A 25,677-nucleotide genomic window follows, 5' to 3' on the forward strand; every position below is an offset into this window, starting at 1 on the left:
ACTGCCTATTGGACGGCGGGTACCAGGAATCCGACCAATCAGAGATCGTTATCGGTGACCTGTCGTCAGGTGTGCTGATGAAGATGATAGAGTACGCGTACACAGGTAAACTCGTCATAAACAGGTACAACGCACAGACGATGTTTGAAGCAGGTTTGATCCTACAGTACCCGGTCGTACAAGAAGCTTGTTGTGAGTTCATGTCTAACCAGCTAGAACCCGAAAATGCTGTCGGGATTCTTCAGTTCGCCATGAAGTTTGCATGCGAAGATCTGAGGGTAAAAGCTTTCGACTACATGGTTGAAAACTTGTATTTCGTCTCTCAAAGTAAAGAGTACAGATTTCTGAATAAGGAGACCCTTTTGGACTTGATAAGAAGCGACCGGCAGTTGTTTTCACCGGAATGTCTGTACGAATCTGTCATGACATGGATCAAGTTCGAAACGGAGAGCAGAAAGAAGTTCTTAAAAGACTTCTTGGAGAACATCAACCTTCCTCAGATGAAGAGGGGGTTCTTCGAGACTGTTGTAGAAAAGGAGCAGATCGTCTCTAAATCACCGCCCGAATGTTATCAAATAATCTACGACGCGAAACAAAAGATGGAGAAACGGCAAGAAAACGGGATCTCCAGGGACGCGATCGTGATCTTCGGGGGCTCAAACGACGGCGTGTTCGTTCCTGAGATTGACCTGTACGATCCGAGGCTGAGTTCGTGGGACTCGCTCCCCAGTCTTCCCAAACACGCGGAGGGAGTTCGCCATGCCCTGGCCGAGCTGGACAACGATCTGTACGTTGTCGCTTCAGGTAAGCCCCTTTTTGTTTCTTTGTTTATTAATTTGTTTATTGCACTTCCCATATGAAATGGAGGGTGAGACAAAACAGGTGACAAGTCACCTCTGCAAGTTGTCTCCCCGAAGCGACCCTTGGGGTCACTGTCAATTCGATGTTTAACTATGGGGTAAAAGTGCTCCCGGAAGCACGTTTGAGGAGCAAATTCTTTTAATTACCTTCCCGATATCGTGGAAGGGTAAAATTTTCATAACATACTGACCGTGCTACGAGGAAATCTATACAAAATTTATCTAAAATGACAAACAGAAGTCAAAAATAAAAATTCCAGCCTTTCAAAAATGGTAATTAATGCGATATCAATTCATTATGATATTCATGCTACACGTCTTATTTGTATTGTTTATGTTACAATGTTCTTGTGAGTAATGAGGTAGCGTTACACAATCAGTCAACGAGCCTAATATTTCGGCTTTCATGAATTCAAGCCGCAACTTGGCTGTGAAACAAATAAACCATTTTCTCTCTCTCTTTCTAGTTCACTTTCTGTAATTGCGATAAAATTTGTGTGTGGGCCTCCGTAGGCAAGGACGCCTCCCAGTCCTCGGAGCTGTGGAGGTACACGATGCACGGGAACGTCTGGAAACGCCTCCCGGACCCTACGGTCCACCGGGACGGCTGTGCAGGCGTGTGCTCCACCGACGGCTGTCTGTACCTGATCGGGGACAGTCTGACGGTGGATGATGTCAAACACGGAGAGAGGTACGTAACAATGTAGCTTCCTGAAGAAACTCCTTTCTGTATAGCCTCCATAGCAGGCTCTCTATGGCCTTTTTTGGCTCATGTATAGTACAGTTTTGCTGGCCATTTCTTTTTGTACTGGGTCGCTGATTACTAGCCTTTTCTGACTGCCGGCCATGTAGAGGCAGTCAGAAAAGGCCAGGAAATCAGCGACCCAGTACAAAAAGAAATGGCCAGCAAAAGTGCACTATATATGAGCCAAAAAAGGCCTAGTAGAGAGCCTGCTATGGAGGCTACTTTCTGTAATGGTAGCTCACGCCAATCCACACTTAAAGGTGTATTTGGATATACAGGTATTGTATATTATATACTCAATACTAAAGTTACTTAAACAACTGGATACGTTTTGTAAATGGTCAGACGTTTCAGAGAGTACCTGGTTTGCAAACGTTCCTCTGTGTAGGTCTGAAAAACGTAGAGTTGGATACTGTTAAGTAGACTGAATAAGATTGTATTCGGTTAGTAACTTATGCTGGCTACAATAAAACCATGTCCGCAATTTTTATCGAGTGCGTTGTCCTAAAGAACATGGAACGAACACATTGACATGGTATGTTCCAAGGTATCACAGAGAATAGGTTTGCTAAGACGCTTAAGATCATGTCTCACTGTCAACATTGCAAGTATGTTATACAGATGCATGATTCTACCACTACTTGAGTATTGCGACATTGTTTGGGAAAATTGTAACATCACCAAGCAGCGACAACTTCAGGTTCTTCAAAATCGAGCTGCCAGGGTCATCCTACAAATGAAGCGACGATCCAGTGTCCAAGACCTACACAGCAGACTCAACTGGAAGTATCTCACGCAGCGGAGAAAGGAACACATGTGTGTGATGGTCTTTAAATGTATTAACGGGCTTGTCCCGACATACTTGGATACCACCTTTGTACACAACCACCTGTTACACAGCCATAACACCAGACAAGCCTCTTTGCTTCATAAACCCAATTACACAAACACAGCTGGCCACCGCACATTTGCATACAGAGGAGCAACATATTACAATACCCTTTCGGCAGACATTAGACATGCACCAACTCTACGGCAGTTTAAAGCTGCCCTAAGACACACTCCTCCGCACATGGACCTCTGACCTCCACCGTTGACGTTTTTTGTTGACCTTGACAACTGTTCTTGGTAAAGACGCTTCGGTTTATTTGTATATATTGTTTGTTGTCCTCTGGTTGTCTTACTGAATGTAACACGTTTCGTTTTTGTTATTTATGTAGTGGGCCCCCTTGGAAATCAACTTCAAACAAGTTGAAGGGGCTACCCACATGTTTTGAGATGAATAAATAAATAAATAAAAATAAAGTTATTTCAAGTCATTTCAGTGAACCTTCTTCAAGTTCGAATGACCAACCCCTTACACGTAGAGCACATGACGCGTAGATCACGATCACGTGAACCCTACCCTAGAATAGAAGTAGATTTTATATACAAATTCCTCACAAATGCCATACCCCTCTTGACCGTTACAGGTACGACCCAAACACAAACCGGTGGGAGCTAATCCCGCCAGCCGCTAAAACTCTCCGGAAATCCAGCGTGGTGGTTTGCATGGGGAAGATCTACGTCTTCGGTTACCATGGAGACGACAGTGACGTCATAGAGGTCCAGGCGTTCGACCCGAAATCCGATCAGTGGGAGGTGGTGAATGCTGCGGAGCACGTGGGCAGGAACAGGTACAGAGCTTTCGGTTCAGGAACTTTATGGTAGTATCTGTATCTGAATCTATATGCCGGTATAACCGCCCTTCGGCGTAACACACCAGCTTCGCAGGCACGCAGTGCGGCAGCAGCTGTTTATGTTACACAGAATGGCTTGTCACACCTAACTTTTGCACATCTATCTGCAAGTTTTCGTTAAAACTATTCAGAGATGATGCCCCTACTGTGTTTGGCGATACCATATTCCACTCGTCGATAGTTCTGGGAAAATACGAATTTTTGAACACATCAATCCTAGCTTGGAAACTCTGGTACTTGAAGGCATGATTGTTTCTAGTTCGTTTTTGAGCTGGTGTTAGATACTTTAATATCAGTCGGTACGTCCACCAGTTTATTGGTCACTTTGTACATCATGCAAACTCTGGACATTTTCCTTCTGTCTTCAAGTGACGTCCACAGCAGATCTGTTTTCATTTTGGTGTAGTGTGGGTTCGTGTGGCGTAACTGCAGGATGTTTGGCCCAGAATTCAGAGGTCCTTGCTTCGAATCCTGTCATGCTCTCGACCTTATTCCCTTAAAGAAAGGCACTTTGCACGACTTGCTCACTCCGCACAGGTGTAAAAATGGGCACCTTAATTTTCGAAATACGAAGCAGACCAATTCAGGACCCCTGTAGTAAACCCTGCCATTCTGTACTGTATCGTAGGAAATAAACAAACATTATGGTGATGATATCATTAATTATATCATTATTAACAGGCAGTTTCAGGCGGCTGCGATGGACAACCTGATCTACCTGAACTCCATGGCGACGAAACAGAAGGACGTGTACGACCCGGAGTGGGACATGTGGCACACGCTACCCAGGGGTGATGGAGAACACATACAGGTAAAATTGAGTAGGCCCCATTAAAGATTGTGGATGGGTTAAATGTGTTCCTGACCAGTACAATGAAGAAGAACTAACCAAATTGTGGGTTGATAAGCCTCGAAATCTGCAATCAGATGCAGAACCGAGTGATGATTAGAAAGAATTTCCATCAACCTTCTTCTGGTTTGAATGACCAATCATTGACAAGCTAGGTGACCTAACAAACTGTACATGATGTCAGGTCAAAGTTGTCATTGATAGCAACTTCTTGTTAAACAATCATATATTTTGGTACAAAAGGCAACCGGTATAACATGTGTTGATCGAACCATGTACATGTACTACAAATAAAAACAGGGCCGTTTAGTAAACAAATCTGAGGTCTTCAACATGTTTCAACATACTACAATAAGGCCGTTAACTTTTACTTTTACACCACAGGGCACGATCGTGATGTTTGATGGCTGTCTGTACGAGATGGGCGGGAGGGACGGCATCGGGGTGAAGTACGTCAACCCCACCATCGAGCGGTTCGACCCAAACCGGACCATCTGGACCCAGATCGGTCTCATGAAGAACCCACGGATCCACCCGCTATGCGTCACTCTGAAGATGCCGAGTGGCAAGTAAAGAGAGTGATCGCGAACCAGTTTAGCTCGTCTTCCACTGGTCGTGAGCGGACAGACGCTATGAACAATATTTACAGGTTCATTGAACCAAGGAAATTCCCTTAGTTCTTTTGAACCCGCGGATCCACTCACTCTGCGTCCCTCTGAAGATGCCGAGTGGCAAATAAAGAAAGTGATCGCGAACCAGTTTAGCCTACAGAGGAGCAGCTATTCTTCCATGGAGAGTACTGGTTGTGACAGAGAAGAGAGATTGCTATGTATAGTATACAGGTTCATTTAACAGGGAAATTCCCCAATTCAACAAGCACAATGGACAGTGGACAGCATATCTGCAATCCTTTCCAGTAGACACAAGTCAGGACTCACAGTAGAATCAAACTCACAAATATTGAGCCATTTCTACAGACATATTTACAAACCTAATGCTTGTCTCATCTGTACGTCAACCCCACCATCGAGCGGTTCGACCCCAACAGGACCATCTGGACCCAGATCGGTCTCATGAAGAACCCACGGATCCACCCGCTATGCGTCACTCTGAAGATGCCGAGCGGCAAGTAGGCAAGGAAAGATAGTGATCACGATCCAGTTTAGCTAGCTCACTGAAGAGCTGTTCTTCCACAGAAGACAGATGCTATGATGTGCTGTATTTACAGGTTCATCGTACCAGGGAAATTCCTGACTCTTTTGAACCCCCGGATCCACCCGCTGTGCGTCACTCTGAAGATGCCGAGTGGAAAGTAGGCAAGGAAAGAAAGGGATCTCAAACCAGTTAGCGCATTAGAAATCTGATCTTTGCCTCATACTAAAAGGTTGTTTTAGTCAATTGCAAATGTTACTATGTGTATATATAGAGAGAACATTGTTGTAGTTTGTGATGTAGATATCTTTAGTGCAGTGTCTATTTTAGAGTATAGATAGGCAAGAAAGGCTCATTCAATAATGAGATTATCCAAGTAATATTCCTTTTATTACTTTTTCCCCTGTACACGTGTTTATACAACAATACATGTACATTTCCCTTGTACTAATGTTTCCCTCTCCTGTGATCTTTAGTCAACCTGTGTATATTAAAAACACTTCACAACAAACTTTCACTTTAGTTTCATTGCAAAACTGTTCCATCAAATTTCCCCATGTTAGTCAGCTACAATTCTTAGTAATACATACTTCATAAATGCACCCCCCCCCCCCCACACACACACCTACCTCCCTGTCCATGCCATATTCATGTACAATAACATTTTAAGATATGCCAAAAAGCAGTTACTCAAGCAACTGGATATGATTTGGAAATGGTCAGACCTTTAATACAGATAGTATCCACTGACGAAAGATATTCAGTATGCAGTTGCTTGAAGAACTGCTTTTTGGAGTTTCTTATTACCTGGATGTCTAACCTTCATCGACACACAGTTTAAGTTGTACAGTAATATCTGATAAAACGGGCATCAAAGCGGAAGGTTTGCATGCTTCTTCCATGGTCTGCTCTCCTTCTTGGTGGACAGAAGATCGAGGTCTCTGCAGATTCGCTGTCGGGTCATTCTTGGCTCCAGAATATCGTCCACGAAACCACGAATCGCGGCCGGGAAAGGGTTCGCAAACGTATCCACGTACTCTGCCTCTTTCTTGGCCTGAAACAAAATTTGATTTCTTTTCCTTAAATGAAATTCTATTGACCACAAGAAAGTGCCACAAGAAAGACAAATTTTGTAAGAGTTTGAATCACATATCAAGATTTGTGCATATCATATAAGATTCGTATGTATATCATAAGTTTTGTGTAAGTGCTAAGGCCACCCTGGACACACCCAAAGCAATATCTTCATTTTTCATGGAGATAACTACAGGCTGAATGCTCAGTAACACAGCTGACCTGGTCCTTGTCCCCCCTGAAGATGATTGACACGGCGCCCTTTGCCCCCATGACGGCGACCTCCGCTGTCGGCCAGGCATAGTTGATGTCAGCCTTCACATGTTTGGAGGCCATCACATCATACGCACCTCCATAGGCCTGGAAATGCATTGAGGAAAATAAAGTTCTTGTGATGCAATCTAGAAGAACACTGTAGACTTTTCAAGAACCCCTTAGCTACAAAATTCCTCGGGATCAAAATAGATTCTGTTTGGACGCCATCACGTCATACGCACCTCCATAGGCCTGGAAATGCATTGGGGAAAATGAAGTTCTCGTGATGCAACCTAGAAGAACATGGTAGACTTTTCAAGAACCGCTTAGCTACAAACTTCCTCGGGATCAAAATGGATTCTGTTTGGACGCCATCACGTCATACGCACCTCCATAGGCCTGGAGATGCATTGGGGAAAATAAAGTTCTTGTGATGCAACCTAGAAGAACACTGTAGACTTTTCAAGAACCCCTTATTTTAATTAGCTACAAAATTCCTCGGATTGTTTGGATGCCATCACGTCATACGGACCTCCATTGGCCTGAAAAATTAGAACAAAATCACACCATTGAATATAGCTTTCTTATGTACAAATGTATAGAACTTTATTTTTCTCCTATACAAACATTTTGACAGTCCTGCTGCCTTTCTCAGTGTAGAATAACATTTGTGCAAACAGTGCAAAGTAAATTTAAAAGTTTTCTGATGTATAAAACTTAATTTTACTGCTATCAAGACATGTCGACAGTCTTCTTTGACTTTCTCTACTGTGTTCCTCAGTGTTCAATGACATTTGTGCAAACAGTGCAAAGTGAACTTAAAATTTTATTATGTATAAAACTTTATTTTACTGCTATCAAGACATGTTGACTTTCTCTACTGTCTTTCTCGCAGTGTTCAATGACATTTGTGCAAACAGTGCAATGTAAACTTGTCCTATAAGTGCAAAGTAAGCTTGAACTAATGTGGCATAATTGTTTTGACAGGAACATGTTCTCTAAAGATTTTTTCATAATCAGTTTCTACATGCAAAGTGGATAAAACATCTACATCTTCCTTTACAAACTCTAAGGTGATATCCCCAAATAACCCCAGCAGGGGCAAAAAAGGGCCAACAAGACAATTTCTACACAAAACAGTCACACATGTGACATTACCTTTCTAGTGATGACTGTGATTTTGGGCACGGTGGCTTCCGAGTAGGCGTAGAGCAGCTTGGCGCCGTGGCGGATGATTCCGTTGTACTCCTGCGACGTTCCGGGGAGAAACCCGGGAACATCGACAAACGTGATGAGGGGGATGTTGAAGGCGTCGCAGAAGCGTACGAACCTCGCGCCTTTCACGGACGCGTTGATATCCAGGCAACCTAAAGTAGGGGGATATCTGGTGTGTTACGCCGAAGGGCGGTTATACTGACCATATATATTTTTTTATTTACTTAGAATTCACCGCAAAACAAGGCTGTTGGAGCCACTTAGACGTTTTGGGTTACAATACTGTATAGTGAAGAAAGATGTGTGTTAACCCTTGACTTAAACAGTCACTGTTGTAGATTGTATCCCATGGAAAAGCAGGTCCGTGGAAGCTCATTCCATAGCGAAGTTGTTCTTGGAAAAAAGCTCTGAGCGTGGAACTTCCTCCTAGTATGAGGATTGTGGAGGAAAAAAGGATGATTTGCTTCCGTGGAAGTGGCTAAACGGGTTCTAGCAGTGAAGGGGAACCATATAGATACAGATACAGATATCGTTTTCGATATACTTTTACAAGTATGCATTCTAAAATATGCAGCAGGTCTATCTAAGCATACATATCACAAAATTTCGGCAATCATTAAACTGTAACCATGTACGTGTACGTATCCCTTGACTTGGAGATGTTGTTAGTTTGGGACAGTCCATTTTTGCGATGGGGTGATTTTGGAATTGTCCATGTGTGCATGGGGATTTTTTTAGGGGTTCAGATAAACATGGTCATGTCTTTTGACCTCAAATAATTTGCCAAGGGTGGTTAGAGTGGCAACTTTAGTATTTGTGCTAGAGTGGATTTACACTAGTATGTTGTCATAGTATAAGCTTCAGGGGGTATGTATAGGGCGTAGCATCTAAAGATGGGCCAAATCTTAACATTTTCACATTTAGGTGGACTGTCTCTAGAGTGGATTTACACTAGTATTTGGTCATAGTATAAACTTCAGGGGGTATGTACAGGGGGGGTAGCATCTAAAGACGGGCCAAATCTTAACATTTTCACATTTAAATGCATCTTGGGGCATATTTCACCAAAGGCTGCATTTTTGTACAATAGAACCTCCTCCTACCTGAAGCCACCTTGGGCTGGTTGCCGACGATTCCGACCGTACGGCCGTTCATCCGCGCGAAGCCCACGATGATGTTCTTGGCGTAATTCGGCATGATCTCGAAGAAGTCTTCCTCATCGATGACAGCCTGGATGACGTCCAGCATGTTGTACGGTTTGTGGGAGTCCAGCGGCACCAGGTGGTCCAGAACCGGGCACAGGCGGTCAGCTGGGTCCTCTGTGGGGCGGATGGGTGCAGGGTCCTGTCAACAAACAAACAAACAAACAAGGATTTAGTCAACAGGACACAGGCGATCAGCAGGGTCCTCTGTAGGGCGGATGGGTGCAGGGTCCTGTCAACAAACAAACAAACAAACAGACAAACAAGGAATCAGTCAACAGGACACAGGCGGTCAGCATGGTCCTCGGTAGGGCGGATGGGTGCAGGGTCCTGTCAACAAACAAACAAACAAGGAACCAGTCAACAGGACATTGTAAGATATCCTGAGGGCTGACAGGCAAAATTACTGTACAAGAGGTCACTATGGAAGACTGTGACCAAAAGTGAGCTATTAAGATCCCTAGTCAATCAGAATTTTTTGTTTGTCAAGAGGATGTGCTCCCCAGTGTAAGGGTGTCTCCAAAAGCGTTTAGTGCATCCATTTTCAAAATTATTTTTAGAACAGCGCATGACGCGTGACTGGCTAAAAGACTGATAAGGTACAGGCATACAGACTTACATAAGTCCAAAGCTGTGTCATTATCACAAGCTAGAAATGTAAAATAACCCACCCTGTTACTAAGAGGCAGAAAGTTGTAGAAGTCTCGCAGTCGCAGCAGAGCATCGATGTCATTTTCAAACGCTTTGTGGGCGACGCCCGACAACGTAGTGTGTGTCTTTGCTCCTCCCAGCTCCTCCTGAGTAACTTCCTCACGAGTCACTGTTTTCATTTGCAGAAAAAAAGATATGTCATACTCTCATACTGTTGTTGATTTTCCTTGTTAAATAGACCATTTTAAAAGCCTGTGAAAATACATTCTAAACTGTTTCATGTCATGAAATTAAGATTTTGGGGACGCATGAGACAAAAAATCATCGGTCCCAAGAAGCAAATTTCGGCCTGGGACAGAAGGACAGGTCCTGGAGACAGCCAAGAAATTCAGGGTATCAGATATATAGAGGTCATGGATCAATCCAAACAGTGGGCAATGCAAAATTCTATTGTGACTTTAAAATGTTATTGCACCTTTCTGTGTATGAAGGCAGAGGCCATTACCATTGCTATAGCCCTTGGACCACACAGCTTATCCACATAAGTGCTGAGTGTCAAATTTAACTTTTAAGTTTTTAAGCTTTCAGATTAACCTTTGTATTTTTATCCCATGACCTCGCTGTACTTTCGTCTGAATGTTTTGTCATTTTGTAAAATTGATACTAAATCAGTGCCATATATGTCACTGTGAGGATTCAATGAAGTCTATCTACTGCCTCCTGCCTACCTGACTTGACCACATCAGGCCCTGTGATGAAGAGGTACGACGTGTCCTTGACCATGAAGGTGAAGTCCGTCAGCGCCGGCGAGTAGACCGCCCCTCCCGCACACGGGCCCATGATGAGGGAAATCTGTGGCACCACGCCTAGCAACCAATAAGAGTTATGTTAGACGCCTAGCAACCAATCAGAGTCATGTTCAACACATAGCAACCAATCAGAATCATGTTAGACACCTAGCAACCAATCAGAGTCATGTTAGACACCTAGCAACCAATCAGTCATGTTAGGCACCTAGCAACCAATCAGAGTCATGTTAGACACCAATCAGAATCAATTCAGATACCCGGTAAGTAATCAGAATCGAGTTACATACTTGGCGTCTAATCAAAATCATGTTGGACACCAAGTAGCATGCATTCCTACAGCTTTTGGTATGAAAAGTCAGGGATATTGTTTACATCTATTTTTACTGTATATGAAAAACCAAAATAAACAGATTGAAATTGATAATGAAAAGGGTTGTTAACCCACCAGAGGCCTCCACATTGCGCTGGAAGATGTCAGCATACCCAGCCAACGACTCCACCCCCTCCTGGATACGGGCCCCGCCCGAATCATTCAGACCAATCACAGGCACTCCAGTCAGCATGGCCTGGTCCATTATCTGAAGGGTGGGTTAAAATAATGGATTCTATCAGCAAAGACTCACAATTTTCGTTTGTGGCAAAAATCATTAAATGTGTTGTTTTTTTTTCTTGAAGAACGGTGCCCTCTTCGTTACTGTGTGAATCACTAGCATGTTGTGTGCATGCTGTAATCAAGAAATATAAGTGTGACTAGAAAGGTAATATTTGCAAGCAAATACAGAATGTTAACTTCACATGTTGTAGTCTAACACTGGCAACTGTTTTGTTCATTCTTATTTGAACACATTTCTAAATGTAGTGACCCGAGCCCCTCTAGATCTGACATTTGCTACATTATGTAACCGAACACCACATGGTGCATGCTACTTTACCGGTTACCATGGTGACAGCCGTCTGGTCCAGGTCGTTGACCTTATTTGTGCGGAAAAGAAGAAGAAACAAAGCAAAAACAATATGTTCCCTTCTGTGAAGGTAACATAATTAATGTTACAGTACTATACTGTACAGTTTTTTTTTCAAATTTAATTTTTAGATCAGTCCATTTTTGGTGGAGTAAAAATTTGCTCACAAGCCTTTCTAGTTTGCATATCAATTCATAGTTAGGGTATAGAACCTGCTCTGCAACAGATCTGCTTAGTGCCACTGACAAAAGGTAACGGGATGCTGTCTGTAACGTATTACTGCTATTTTGGCATATCCTCCAAAAGGGAACTCAAATGTCCCCAACCTTGCAAATCTTGCGAGCATGAGCGCTGGAAAGGCTGCCGCCGAACACCGTAAAGTCCTGACTGAAGAGGTAGACGGGTCGCCCGTGGATACGCCCGTGGCCTGTGACCACGCCGTCTCCCGGGAACTTGTTCTCTTCCCTCTCCATGCCAAAGTCCGAGCAGCGATGCTCCGCAAACATGTCATACTCAACAAACGTCCCTGGGGCGGAATAGGTGAGAAACGTGTGAGTAGTGGAACACTGATACTGATACTATAGTGATTATGAGGTAAGTGAAACTTCATTGCACAATTATTGTATTCGGTACAAACTACAATGTATGGAAAATAACACAGATCATCAACAATTAAAAATGCCTGATCAAACACGGCAAAGATGATGATGATAATGAAAAACTATCTACTCACATACTAACGTTAGTGTATTAACAACTACTAATCAAAGCAAAAACAAGGATCCTTTGTTTTTCTTGCACAATGTACATACTTTCATGAGTCAGTAGTAGGTTCCTCTGTTACTCTTTTAAGCTAGTTTGTACCACTTAATTATTCTTTGACCTTTCACTCTAGGGCAGCGTGGCAGTACTTAGTATGTCAATAGGTCAGGAAGAGTTCAGCCGGTGTCACAAAATTCAGCCGGGGGGGGGGGGGGGGGGTTAACAGAAACAGGGCCGTATAACTTATTTGTACGAGAAAATAAGATGAAACGAAACGATTTTTACTTTCTTACTGATTGTCTTATCCAGAATACTTCCAATTTTAATGCTCTTAAGCTGCATTGGCGCCTTTAAACAGGAAAACCTTACCCGGATCCACCAGCAAGTCGACCCTCTCCCTGGCCGTCAGTTTGCCCTTCTTGTGCTGCGCGTCTATCCGGTGTTGCCCCCCTCCCAACAGCGCGGCTCGCCGTTTCTCCTCGATCTTGTCGTGCACCTTGGGCGACATGACCTCGCTGCTGCAGTAGCGAGGACATCCCGCTCTCAGGAGAGGGCCGGGAGAGGTCGAAATTTTGGCGAGAGCACGCGAAAACTTCATCAGGGCAGCCATCTTGGCGGAAACCTGCGGGTCAAAGAACGCGACCCTTCACCCCTCGCCTGATTACTTCTGTAGTATCGCAGATGGAAGAGATGTCCGACATGACATAGCTGCTACAGAGTAGTACAGTAGCGAGGACAGTCCGCTCTTAACAGGCTCAAACTCGCAGGAGTTGTCGACATTTCGGCGAGAGCACGAGAAAACTTCATCAGGGCAGCCATCTTGGCGGAAACCTGCGGGTCAAAGAACGCGACCTTTCACCCCTCACCTGATCACTCCTGTAGTGTCGCAAATGGAGGAGATGTCCGAATTGACATAGCTGCTACAGTAGCGAGGACAGTCCGCTCTCAACAGACTCAAACTCGTAGGTCAGGAGATATTTTGGCGAGAGCACGAGAAACCTTCAAAACATGACAGGACCTTTTAGAGCTTCAGTTTAAACATAATTTGTCAATTACGTATTGCACAAAAAATCATATATAGTGAGTGAGTTATTGTATGAATGAATACTGCTGTGCAAAACCTGCTACTGTTTTCAGATACTTTATTCAATCCATTAGCTATCATACAATTTGTAAGTAGCTAGTATTCCATGAGCACATAAAAAACAGTATCAAATTTACATACAAAATACTTATAAGAGGTATAACATATGGCCTCCTTTGGTCAATATTGCCCATGGTAAAATCCTAATCGATGTCAAGCTGGTGTGTTACGCCAAACAGCGGTTATACTGACTATATAGATACAGATGTCAGCCCTACAGCTTAAATGACGTAGCAGTCCTATATAAGAATGCCAGTCTCTCTCACATGTTAGCCTGAGTAGGGGTCCTTCCCAGTCTACAGTATAAACAACTTGTACCTAACTCGTTTGTACTTGAAAGAAATTAAAAAAACAGATTAATTATGACTTGAGGCAATTAATACTTAATCTTTGATTGCCACATTTGAGACTTAACTACTTAAGATGGATATTACAAAAAATTTATTTAATGTTAGTATTATTCATTATTGGAGCAATAACACATATCACTTAAGGTCATGTTTTCACAATATTTAGAATTTCTATTCCAGCAATAATACTGATCAATGCTGACATAATGGTATCAACAAATATTGACGATGAGCATTCCCTGATATCAATTACAATCACATATCAAGTCCATGCAGACATTATATTGACTGTTTGTTATCTTACCTCCCTTTGGTCCATTTTTATATTGGGTCAACATTATACATTCTCAAACATTGATTTTAAGTCAGGGAAAATCTTTCTACAACTAATACTAAGCCTTTCATATATTTCAAATTTGTACAAATTAAAGTTAAACACATATTGGACAGGATAACACTTTAACTTCCCTTTTCCTGACTTCTGTATGTATGTATAACATTATACATGTATATCATTGGAATTATAAGAATGTTGATTTTGAAGTGTAGGATGTTCCCAAATCTCCAGTTCCCCAAGTGTTAGAGAGTTCCTCTTCTTCACATAGTGCACATGGTGTCATCACACTGAATAGGGAAGGGACAAAAATATAAAACAAAAGTTAGCATCAAAACGTGTCAAATTTCAACAGAATTGCAAAAGAAGTCAACTTTTGGTCAAGTATCTACTAGTATCCCTTACAATCATGCGTACAGTGGATTTGACAAGAAAGGATTCACTATTAGTATCAACTTATTTTCACTCAGTTTGACCATTATGTTTCTGAACCTTTTCTAAGCAGCAACACAGAAAATAGTTCAGACACTTGTACACAAATGCAAACATGTACATCAAGGCACACATACACTAACACTCACACACAGACACACAGACACACTCACACACACACACACAGACACACACACACACCTCACTCTCTCTCTCACACACACACACACACATACACACTCACACACACACATGTATTTGAATATGTTGGATAAATGTCAGCAAACATAACAGACAACAGCTTCATTCAGACACTGATGATACAGAGTTTGTGTGAAACAAACTCTGCTGTCCAGGGCTGTGACTGGCCCCTCCCCTCTAGTAGGCTGGCTACATGTTGGACAGGCTGCTATAAGCTAGATTTAATCAGGCTAGATGATACAGACCTTCGGCTGAGCGCTGGCCTGTACCGACCCCTCCAGTCCCAGTAACCTCAGTACCTCCTGTAGCTCCACATGGTCACCTGGTGAGTCCTGGTTACTTACACACATGCATGTACGCACGCACACACACAGACATGAACATGCACAGTTGCACACACACACACACACACATATGGTGATTACCTTAGGCTGTGCGCTGGCCTGTACTGCCCCCTCCAGTCCCAGTAACCTCAGCACCTCCTGTAGCTCTACATGGTCACCTGGGGAGTCCTGGACATCCTCACACACACACAAATACACTCACACACACACACACACAAATACACTCACACACACACACACACACTCACACACACACACACACACAAGGTGATTACCTTCGGCTGAGCGCTGGCCTGTACTGCCCCCTCCAGCCCCAGTAGCCTCAGCACCTCCTGCAGCTCCACATGGTCACCTGGGGAGTCCTGGACAAAGTTCAGCAGAACCTTCTCTCCTCCTGGGGAAGACAATACAGGTACTCAAGTTCATTGCTGTTTCTTACATTTATATAAATATGTTCTGCTGTTTGTGTCTCATGAGATGGTTGACTGCTTCAGTCATACAAAACATTTTTGCAACCTGCAAAATTGCAAGATCAAGGTGTCTTGTAATATTTTTACCATTAATTAAGAAAAATGTCCGCAAATTGCCGGCACTCACTCACACAGGCAGGTATTTCTAGCCCTGTGAACTTATATGACAATAATCCTACAAAGCTCACCTGCGCCAACTATAAGGGTTCCTCCAGCCTGGAGCAGGTCTCCTTTAAAGTTACCAGGAATTCCTTCTGCTTTGGCCTAGACCCAGAAGAAAAGTGTAAAAAAGTGCAATGGTCAGTGTTTGTGTGAAAAGTACTGGCCAGGTGATTTTTTTCTTCTTTTTTTGGGGCAAACATTTTAAGTTTCCATTTCTCAGAAATACTTTGAGCAGGAAATTGATTATGTGTGCTTGAAATCATATTCAGTGTTCTGTGTTATGCATAAATTGAATCTATCTAAGTAAATATAAGGGCACAACGGAAACTCCAGAAACTGGAAATGATACAAACAGTGGTTTCAGCCGGTGCACGTTGTAGTTTAAATTGTGAAAAAGGAGTTTGTGGGTCCAACGTAGAACACATGAACTAATGAACGGGAACTAATGAAAAAGTACATTTGCCATTATTTTAAATGTGTAAGATGTGTACAGTTGTATTTTCAGTGCAGGTTGAGTTTTGGCTGGACTCTTGCATATGAGGATCCTTCTCATCCAAGCCTTAGCCAATGGTGAACCTTGGCAACTCTCTGCAAGTTAAAGGTTTTGAATAATGATGAAAATGAATTTATTTATCTCAGAAACTCATCCATTCAGTAAGGTAAACTTTTTTTTTGGAAATGGATGAAAATTGATTGGATGTGTGGACGTCATCCATATCATCTAATAAATATGGCCTATTAGTAACAAACTGGTGGACAGTAAAACGAATGTACATGTACCTTATTGATGACATCTCTGGACTTTTTTGACGCTGCGGCAGGAATGACATTTAGTGCGTTGTATCTGAAATCATGCATACAACAAAGTTAAGTCAAGTTTCAACAATAGTGCCATGTTAACTTGTCATCTCACTGTTGACTGTCGCCTCAAATGGCAGTTAAATCACCTCTTGAGTAAAAAATGATAACTCTGCAGTTTATCAAAAGTCAGTCAGTGTGGTTTTACAAACACTATGTAGCCTGGTCACCATTCTCCTCTAGTTGGCTGAGGGGTCCTGGTTCACTGGACCAAATCTGCCGAGCATCGCTCTGTTTCTGTTTGTCTTTTCAGCTGGCCTTTTGAGTTTTCGCCACCAGAGCTCTGTAAGCAATTACTGGCCTGGGCAACTGTACTGGGCAGGTGGGCTACACTCCCAGCATCAAAGAGAGGGCGAGCTCCTGATGGTATGGTGACCAGGCTAACAAACAATTCTATAATGTCTTAATGACCATAAATGTTCCTCACCTTCTGTACCCAAGGTCCTTGTAACACTGCTTTGTCTCATCTACATACAAATCTGTCGAGGAAGGAAAAAGAACCATATATAAATGCTTTTAACAATGACTGTAAAACAGATTTAACTAATCTACATCAGATACATGTCATTGCCATACACTTCACAAGAATGTGATCATGAAATATTCCACTTGAAACATGTGACAATGATTGAACCCAACACATATTGAAAAGAGCAGGGGTACATCTTGCTCTGGGTGGATCAAACCTTACAGTTAGAGTGATCAACATAGCCAAGTGGACTGCAAAAATTGGACAGGCACGTTAAATTTTAAAGTTATCATAGAAACTTATGTGGACTGCACACTGTATCCTTGTGAATTTGTATGACCCTTAGCTATTCCCTCATCACCTCAATAAAAGAAGCAGCGAGCACTCATTCTGAGCTTCTTGAGAATAAAAGTGACCCTGCCTGGCAACCCTGCTCGCTCCGTGGGATTGCCCAATTGTTAGCATCACCAAAGCTAGATAGAGCGTGGACTGAGAACACTCTCTCCCCTTGCTCCATCGCATATTAAAATCTGAGCTGCCAACACTCTGGGCTATTGCCCTGTTTGCTGAATAGACAATTAAAGGTTCAAACAAACAAACAAACAAACAAACAAACACACCTCCAGCGAAGAACTTTCCCTGCACAAATTCCTCCACCCCCACCTCCTCTGGCCCCACCCCCACAAGGCTGACGTTGGCTGCGTCCAGCTGAGGTTTCAGTTTGCTGAGCTCTGAGGCCGTCCAGCGACACACCTGCGGTGGGGAGAGTTAAAAAAGTTAAAGTTTGCCCATGCATCTACAGATGCGTAGGGTGGCGCCCATCTCCACTTCGAAGCCCTTGGGCCACTCATTTGTGCAAGTCACTACAGCAGGGGGCTGGTCTGCTGGTAGTGATGTGTGTTTAACTTCCATACTCTTCCTCATTAGTGCTGAGTGCTAAGCAGAGAAAGCAGCATGTACCATTTTTAGAGTCTTTGGTATGACTCTGCCGGGGATCGAACTCATGACCTATCGAATGAAAGGCGAACACTCAACCCACTCAGCCATTGCACCCGTACGGTGGGGAGAAGGCAGGTTTTTACATTTTAAGTTTTAGCCGGGCATGTGTCTAGGCGTCATTTGGATGTGCTTTGCTTAAAATAACAAGAAATTGGACCCACTAGATGCCCTTACACTGGGGAGCAGATCCTCTGACAAGCATGAAATTCTGATTGACCTCAGATGCCCCCACTGGTGACAGCAAGCCCCATTCATGTCAGTTTGCCAAGGAGGCTGCTTGCAAATGTGGTTAGGGTTGGTCACTTTGATTTCAAAGGTTTTGTGTTCAAATCCCCACTAGCCAGCAAGCCTCAATGCTGACCCTTGTGAAAGGCACATTACAACTCATTTGACTCATGTGAAAATGAGTACCTACAAGTAGCTTCATCTTAGCTTCTTGGATGGGCATAAAGCCGGAGGTCCTCAGCCAGCGTTTGATCAGAGCCACACCTTGAGCATGGTAAACTAAGACTCGACACACTCAGTGGACACACTATTTACTACTAGTATTTAGAGTGTCCTAAGTCTTTACGTTTACCGTGCCCTAGGTGTGGCTCTGATCAAACACTGGATGAGGACCTCTGGCTTTACGCTCATCCAAGAAGACGAACCCACAAACAAACAAACAAACAAACAGACAAACCTGGCAGCCAAACCTCCGCAGGAACAGGAGAACACACGCACGGCTCTCCCATAGCGAACCCAGGGGCACCGTCTGGAAATAAGAAGGAGGGTCTGCATGGGGGGGTCTTGGTAACGCTTAACGGTGAATTCAGGAGGCCCGGTAACGGTTAACGGTAAATTCAGGAGGCCCGGTAACGCTTAACGGTAAATTCAGAAGGAGTTACAAAATATAACACCGTTGAAAGTAACATTGACGTGCATTCCTATTCATACAACGCTAGAGTATTTATATCAATGGGGGAAAATATCCGACTAATGACAAAGCAAAAGGTGCCCAGAATCCGGAGGAATGACAGGAACGATGTCCATGGCATCTGTAAGTTGACGGAGGCAGAGTTCCTGGCTTGCCACAGAGACGACGGCAGCAAATTTCTTATGGAGGGATTGAACGATTGTTTCAGCACATGGAGCGCCGAAGGCGCGAAGCATCCCAGGGGGGTCCGGGGGTATGCTCCCCCGGGAAAATTTTAAAATCAAGACCCTCTTAAATGCTGTTTCCTGCATTTTCGGCAAATTTTGCCGACTGACTAAGCTAGGTTGATTTTGACATTTTCATCAAATTACACAATGATTATAGCTTTGGCCTCCACCCCCAGAGCCCCCGACATATTTTACCATTTCGAGCTTAGAAGGCACGAGACGTTGCAATACAAGTCCGGGAAAATTAAAATCTGGACCGTCTGAAACACCATTTACTGCATTTTGAAGGACACATTTTGCTGTAAGACGAAGCTAAATGAAATGACTTTTTATTAGAGAGAAAAGTTTTTTGTGCCTTAGCCCACGCCCCTAACATATTTTCACCATGTCATCGTGAGCGCCAAAGGCGCCAGCCGTCGCAAAGAAGGTCCGGAGAAACCTCATTTTCTGCATTCTAGGAGTACTTTTTGCCCGAAACTAAGCTAAGTTTACACTGAAATCTGTATGAGTGATAAAGTTTTTGAGGGCGACAGTTCGGCAACATATTTTACCCTGTCCAGAGCCGAAGGCCGGGAGGCTCGGAGAAAATTTTGAAATCTGGACCCTTTGAAACGCCATTTCCTGCATTTTCCGGGGTTCTATCTGGCATTTGACTTCGTGTGTATAACGGGTTACGAAGAATTTCTTGGTAACGCTTAACGGTGAATTCGGGATAACAAATAACGGTTAACGTTGAATTGAAACGACCAATAACGCTTCACGAAGAATATACCGATAACGATTAACGTTGAATTAGAGCGGGTCGGTAACGATTAACGGTGAATTAAAATGGCTCGTAACGCTTAACGGAAAAAGGCATGCAGACCCTCAAGAAGGCATCATTGTTTGACTTTCAGCATCGTTTACAACACTAAATAATTACTCTCAAAGCACTGAGGTAACGAATGAGTTATATAGTGGCAATATGAGGGATATAGTGGCAGTCAGGAAATTTACTTAAGAGGAGCATGCCAGTAAATTTCCCAACTACTCCTATATCTCCGCGACTCCTCTGCTTGGAGAGTACGAATTATCTCATACTATAGGATAAGACTGCACTCAGAGTTGAGTAGAGTTCTTCAGTTGGGTATCTTCAGTGGGTCACTCCAGTTGGACTGTTTCACTGTTATTTCAGCTTAGACTATAATTTTGGTGATGATAACTTAGCTTTAATACACCATATAAGTCTATGCCTAATTGTAATGCTAGTTCACCTTTCCCTATATCATATGCATTGTTTTAAAAAACATTTAATCAGGTGATATCATGTCGGCGGACGAATTTCAAACTGCAATATTTTGAAGATCTTGCAGTTTGATGCAACAATGGGTGTAGGTTATCACAATGTTTTAAAATATTCCAGTTAATGATAGAAGAACGGATATAGGTTAGGTAATAATAAACTCCTCGGATAAAGGTGAACTAGCATGCATTATGTTACTAAGAAGAATAGAGGAATACCTGACCCCTTGAAATGATTACTACATCCTCATGCACGAAACTATTTCATAACACAGCAATTCTAAACAATACCTTTTCTATACACCCCTGGTGATGACCCCTCCCCCCACTACGCCCCCAAAATGGAACGATCTTACAGGTGCTTCTCACAAGTTACAAAATGTACCTGTCCAGTTTTGACGTCTTTCACAAGGTTCACTGCTATCTTCTTCACTCTTTCACCACTCATCTTTCTCAATATCGAAGGAACAGTTAAGGATGAAGTCAAGAAGTCGTCTGAGAAGGTCTGCTGAGCGTCTTGTGACTGTGCGTCTTGTAAAACTCAAGTTATGTAATATTTCAGGAGTTGTGTAACATTACTGGACAGAATGTAGCAGCCGGTTTGTCGACAGCGCGTTCCTTGGAGTGAAACGAGCCGCATATTTTAATACCTACATTCGGATGCCTGTGCACGACTGACATCTAGCGACTTTTTGCTAAACTGCAGCAACCTTATCTCCACTTTCCGACATTTACATATAGCGACACAGGAAAAACTGGTACCTATTAAAGTAATCTCCAATCAGATCCTACGGTGCCATAAGATAGTATCAAAACTGGCCAAGGAGTATAGCATACATTACGCTACCTAAGCACAAAATCGCTAAAAGAAACCGGGAAAACAAACATATATCTAACAGGGAAAATGTCCATGGTTTGAGAAATTCCCCCTTAAAGTAGGCCACGAGGAATGACAAATTACTAATTAGTGCTTCCCTGGTCTGGCGACTACGTATACTCTTACTCCAGTATGTTCAACTCGTTATATAGGCCGTGATAATTTAATCAAATGGATCACATCCACGTGCGCATTAATTTTCGCCTGTTTCCAAAAAAGTTTAATGCAAACCATACTGTAAATTGTACAAAGCTGCTGCAAAATTAACAGGTATATGCCGTCAATCTTAAACAAAATATAGGAAAACGGATAGTAAAGTCGTAGAATATCAAAGTCAATTAAAAAAGAAATTGTGAAAGAACGAAAATGAAAAATGCATCATTTGTAATGGTAAACCATAGTCTGAGTTATTTGTTAACCTTCCTGACCATTTAGATTTCATAATGAAGGCCACTGAAACCGAATCAGCAGGAATCGAGCAGAACCAGCCGGAATGAATTATTTGCAAAATTCGTGCCACATTCGGGTGGGAATTCCAAATAGGCCTTAAATCCCCTTCACACGAGAAGGAATGAGCCAGCTGGAATGCAGTTAGAACACACTACGAATTGCCAGGAATTGTCAGGAATAGAAAAGAATATTCATTCCGACGGCATTCCGGCTCATTCGTGCTCTCGTGTGAAGGGGGCTTGAGTGAATGCCATCCATTTGGTTAATACCATCAACGTGGCTTGAATGGTAAGTCTTTCTATTATAACTATCTCTGTACCGATAGTATGTGGCTATGTGGCAATGGGGATTACAGGTAAATTCTCGTGTACAGAGAGAAGTTTGTTGAAAGAACAGGTCGCCATTTTAACCCTTAATAAGCAGTTAGACAGGATCTGTACTTAAGTCTGCTTTCCTAGAATTTTGTTAAAGGGGTCACGACCGGTTACATGGATTTAACAAAGTGAATTGTTGTGTACAGCTAGGGTTGGTTGGTTGGGTTTGTATTCATGCGACAAAAAATAATTTTACTTTATTCATTCAACATTGGAAGCAGAACCTGTAAAGGTGGGTACGACAAGGGTCTTTGTTTTGTTTGGGAAGTATTTTTTGGGTCACGCATTGCAGTCGTGGCCGCAGGCGAAGTGGTTTGACAACATTGTTCGGGGTGGTGACAAATTGTAAGGGCCAGAATTCGCTTAATCCTTTTGTACTAGTACTTCCGTAAAAATATGCCTATGTCATACCTAGGCCTCGATAGCATTCGATAGGGTGTTCCGGCCGAGGTTATAACTTGGGTTATCACTCGAGTTTATACTGTTATCACACGGGGTTCCATAGAATAATTCGAACACACTTCGGACAAGCCGAGTGTGCTGATAATTGTCGATAATTCGAATACCGGATTCGGATGTTAGAATTGCTGTTGTTACACTTCGTGTTGTAGTCTATAGGTATACATCCACCAGGAGACTAAAATGGCCGGGCCATGTTGTGCGGATGTCGGATGACCGGACCCCCAAAGTTGCTCTGCGTTCGGCTCCAGAGGTGACAAGGAAACGACGATGCCCTAAAAACTACCTGGAGACGTGCGGTGTGACGCAATCGGGATCACCTGGTGTGCGGCTGGGCATTTAGCACAGAGCACACCTCATCGGAGGAAACTTCTCACAGCGACATGTCCCACACGGGAGGATAAGTAAATGTGAGTAAAATGATACATGTGTGTATAGTTTCATCAGGTCCATGAATTACTCGTTTGCTCGTTGTTATTAAGTTATTCGCTACCCAACGTCACTGGAAAAATAATGGAAATTGGGCAAAAACAGTCAGATAACATGTCAGCGGAGTTACCGCTGGTCGCAAACCATACTCCTCGGTCAGCTAACTCCTCTGTCATGTGTCTATATCAGAGTCACGTGATTTCTACGTATACTATTTTTCTAGCGAACGTGCGAGCTTGGTAGAGGATAAGAATTCCACACGGACCTCATACGGATTTGAATACTGTAAATGCATTTAAGTTCGCAGGGATTTAATTTCGCGGTAGCGGGAAAAAGGACTTTTCGCGGTGGTTAAATTTTGGCGGTAGCACCATGCACTGTAGTATCTTAATGCCCTGGAAAAATGTTCGCGGTGGTTTTAAATTCGCGGTGAAATGGTCAACGCAAAAACCGCGAACATAAATCCACCGCGTACATTTCTGCATCTACAGTACATAAGCACGTGTGAACCCGGCTAAGCGCTTTAAGCTAAGGGTACAACCCGCCGTACGTGCGTATGTCCGTACGTTTTTTTGGGAGGCCACGTCCGCCACGTATTTCTGAAAACGTTCGGGCTGTACAGGGCAGGCGCGTCGCTTCAATTCGACGGATCTTGGAGCACGCAGACACACCGCAGAACTAAGTGCAGGCAAAACTTTGTGTGCCATCGGGCTGCGGATTCGCCCACCGTACGTGCCAGTACGGGCGACTATTCCCTACGAGTTCGTACTGAGGGGGTACTTACCACTTACGGATCCAATAGATTGCCCAAGTTTTGGCACGTAGACAGCACGTATTTGCACGTAGGGCGGGTTGTGCTTGTGCCCTTAGCTTTTGGCACGTAGACAGCACGTATTTGCACGTACGGCGGGTTGTGCCCTAAGCTTTCGAGGAAACGTCCTTCACATACGTACACGTGTAACTATCCGAGTCATGGCTTCAAAATCGGACCAGAGACTCTCTTTGTAACATTCACAAAGGGCAGGACTTAGACATGACGTCAAAAGTAACATTATGTACCCGTAAATAGTTCTTTTAAATAGAAGACAAAATGCTCCGGCTGCCACATCATAGGTATTATAGGAGCGCCCTACGGTAGTAACATGTTAACAATGAATGGCTCAGTCGAAGTCTTGACTAGTCTAGTTTGTTGCACTGCTTTGGTGTACAGATATTTTGTCTGCGTTTCCCGACGATTTTTGTAGGCTAAAAGTTTAAGATGGGGCGTCCGGCCGTGTCCGTGGTATCTGGCTGCATGCTTGTCTGTGTCTTCATGACGTTGGGGCAAATTTGGAGGATAAGTTTGCTGTCAAATGATCAGTTCCACCGGCGGAATGTGACCCCACCGCCGCTCTCTTCGTCCGGCTCCCGGCCTGTGCTGTCTGTGGATGGGAGGTAACGTTACTACTTGATGTTTGTTACCTCTATAAAATATTCATGGAAGTTATTTTTGCATTTTGCCGCCTTAGCGGCAAAATGCTCTGAGGCCAGAATAGTCGCCGTTGTGATGTTGAGATGAACGGACCTGTTCAATCCATGCCAAACATTTCTAAGCCTGTTAAAACAGGCCTTTTTCCAACATGTTCGCACTGGCGCAGTGGTTAAAGTTTACGCCTTCTAAACCAACGCACTCGGTTCGAATCCGGGGAGGTAGATTTTTTTTTTTTCTTTTTTACATCCATTAAAATACTAATTTTTACATCCATTTGGCCACACCAATTTATTTCTTTGGTTAACGGATTCGCCGCTTCGTTTTTTTGCCGAATAGAAATAAATATTAAAAAAAAACACTTAAAAATGCCCCGCAACAGAGCTCACTCAAAAACAGGCAGTGTAGTGAAATTTGCTGCAGTTCACGCAAATTTTAACAGGTGGCGTCTAGATCTAGATTCAGGCACATATGTGAATCTCTCCATGCGCCAATATCAGGTTTAGTTACTCTGTTCTATTTATATGACATTCTAATAACTAGAAAAAAACGTTCACACACGCAAACATTGGCAAAATGCCAGGCTTTTTTAAAAGCACTTGTTTCACTAGCGTTTGTGTGTGTGTCTGTCTGTCTGCCCCCCCCTTCTCTCTGTGTGTGTGTGTGTGTGTCTGTCTGCCTGTCAACAAGATAACTCAAGAACGGCTGGATGGATTACTTACATACTTGGTGTGATAGAGGGGTGTGATGAAAGTTGGGAATGATTAGATTTTGGGCCCCCTAGCGGCTTCCCTTGGTACTGCAGCGCAACTTCCGGTGGTCTGAACAAGCCATGGTCTCGTTTTTTTGGATGTTAAATAGCTCTTGTTTTGTTGTTTATAAAACCTGTTTCCGAAATGATCATTCCAAGAATTTATGTGTTTAGGATATGTACGTTTGTGGTTGTACGTTTTGTAAACTAATTCTGCATTTCTTGCTACAAAACGTTTCATTGTATCCTTTCATTACTTTCTAAGCACAAATTTGTCTCGGGCAGTACAAGCAACCCAGTACAAAAAAAAGGCCAACAAAAAGTGTATCACGAGCAAAAAAAGACGAAAAAGGCCCAAAGAGCCCGTGGAGGCTACTAAGTGTATCAAATAGACCGTGATTTGTTA

General features: G+C 43.2%; 4 protein-coding genes across 4 annotated transcripts in view; 2 read left to right on the top strand and 2 right to left on the bottom strand.

Annotated features, from left to right (window-relative positions):
- The window catches only part of LOC118430797 (kelch-like protein 24), a gene marked incomplete in the record, with an annotated part of 3,774 nt that extends 2,433 nt beyond the window's left edge, over positions 1-1,341 (top strand). The window contains 2 exon segments of the mRNA XM_035841820.1: positions 1-804; positions 1,328-1,341. Of these exon segments, the coding sequence (XP_035697713.1) occupies positions 1-804; positions 1,328-1,341 (818 nt within the window).
- Positions 1,342-1,351: 10 nt separating this feature from the next.
- LOC118429885 (kelch-like protein 21) lies at positions 1,352-4,787 on the top strand. The gene is made up of 4 exons (XM_035840511.1): positions 1,352-1,551; positions 3,078-3,281; positions 4,026-4,155; positions 4,579-4,787. The coding sequence occupies exons 1-4, from the start codon at positions 1,415-1,417 to the stop codon at positions 4,765-4,767; spliced, it is 660 nt and encodes a 219-aa protein (XP_035696404.1). The 5' UTR covers positions 1,352-1,414; the 3' UTR covers positions 4,768-4,787.
- A 922-nt stretch (positions 4,788-5,709) lies between these two features.
- Positions 5,710-12,929, bottom strand: LOC118430756 (propionyl-CoA carboxylase beta chain, mitochondrial-like). Its single transcript, XM_035841774.1, has 9 exons — positions 12,646-12,929; positions 11,841-12,040; positions 10,998-11,130; positions 10,472-10,609; positions 9,764-9,912; positions 8,994-9,234; positions 7,834-8,042; positions 6,643-6,780; positions 5,710-6,400 (listed from the first exon to the last, which is right to left on the bottom strand). The coding sequence occupies exons 1-9, from the start codon at positions 12,884-12,886 to the stop codon at positions 6,218-6,220; spliced, it is 1,632 nt and encodes a 543-aa protein (XP_035697667.1). The 5' UTR covers positions 12,887-12,929; the 3' UTR covers positions 5,710-6,217.
- A 1,327-nt stretch (positions 12,930-14,256) lies between these two features.
- LOC118429862 (prostamide/prostaglandin F synthase-like) lies at positions 14,257-21,102 on the bottom strand. The gene is made up of 8 exons (XM_035840486.1): positions 20,849-21,102; positions 18,722-18,793; positions 17,661-17,793; positions 16,999-17,050; positions 16,494-16,557; positions 15,740-15,815; positions 15,357-15,475; positions 14,257-14,394 (listed from the first exon to the last, which is right to left on the bottom strand). The coding sequence occupies exons 1-8, from the start codon at positions 20,909-20,911 to the stop codon at positions 14,368-14,370; spliced, it is 606 nt and encodes a 201-aa protein (XP_035696379.1). The 5' UTR covers positions 20,912-21,102; the 3' UTR covers positions 14,257-14,367.
- Between the last annotated feature and the right edge of the window lie 4,575 nt (positions 21,103-25,677).

Source organism: Branchiostoma floridae, chromosome 14 (genome assembly GCF_000003815.2).
Source record: "Branchiostoma floridae strain S238N-H82 chromosome 14, Bfl_VNyyK, whole genome shotgun sequence".
NCBI lineage: Eukaryota > Metazoa > Chordata > Leptocardii > Amphioxiformes > Branchiostomatidae > Branchiostoma > Branchiostoma floridae.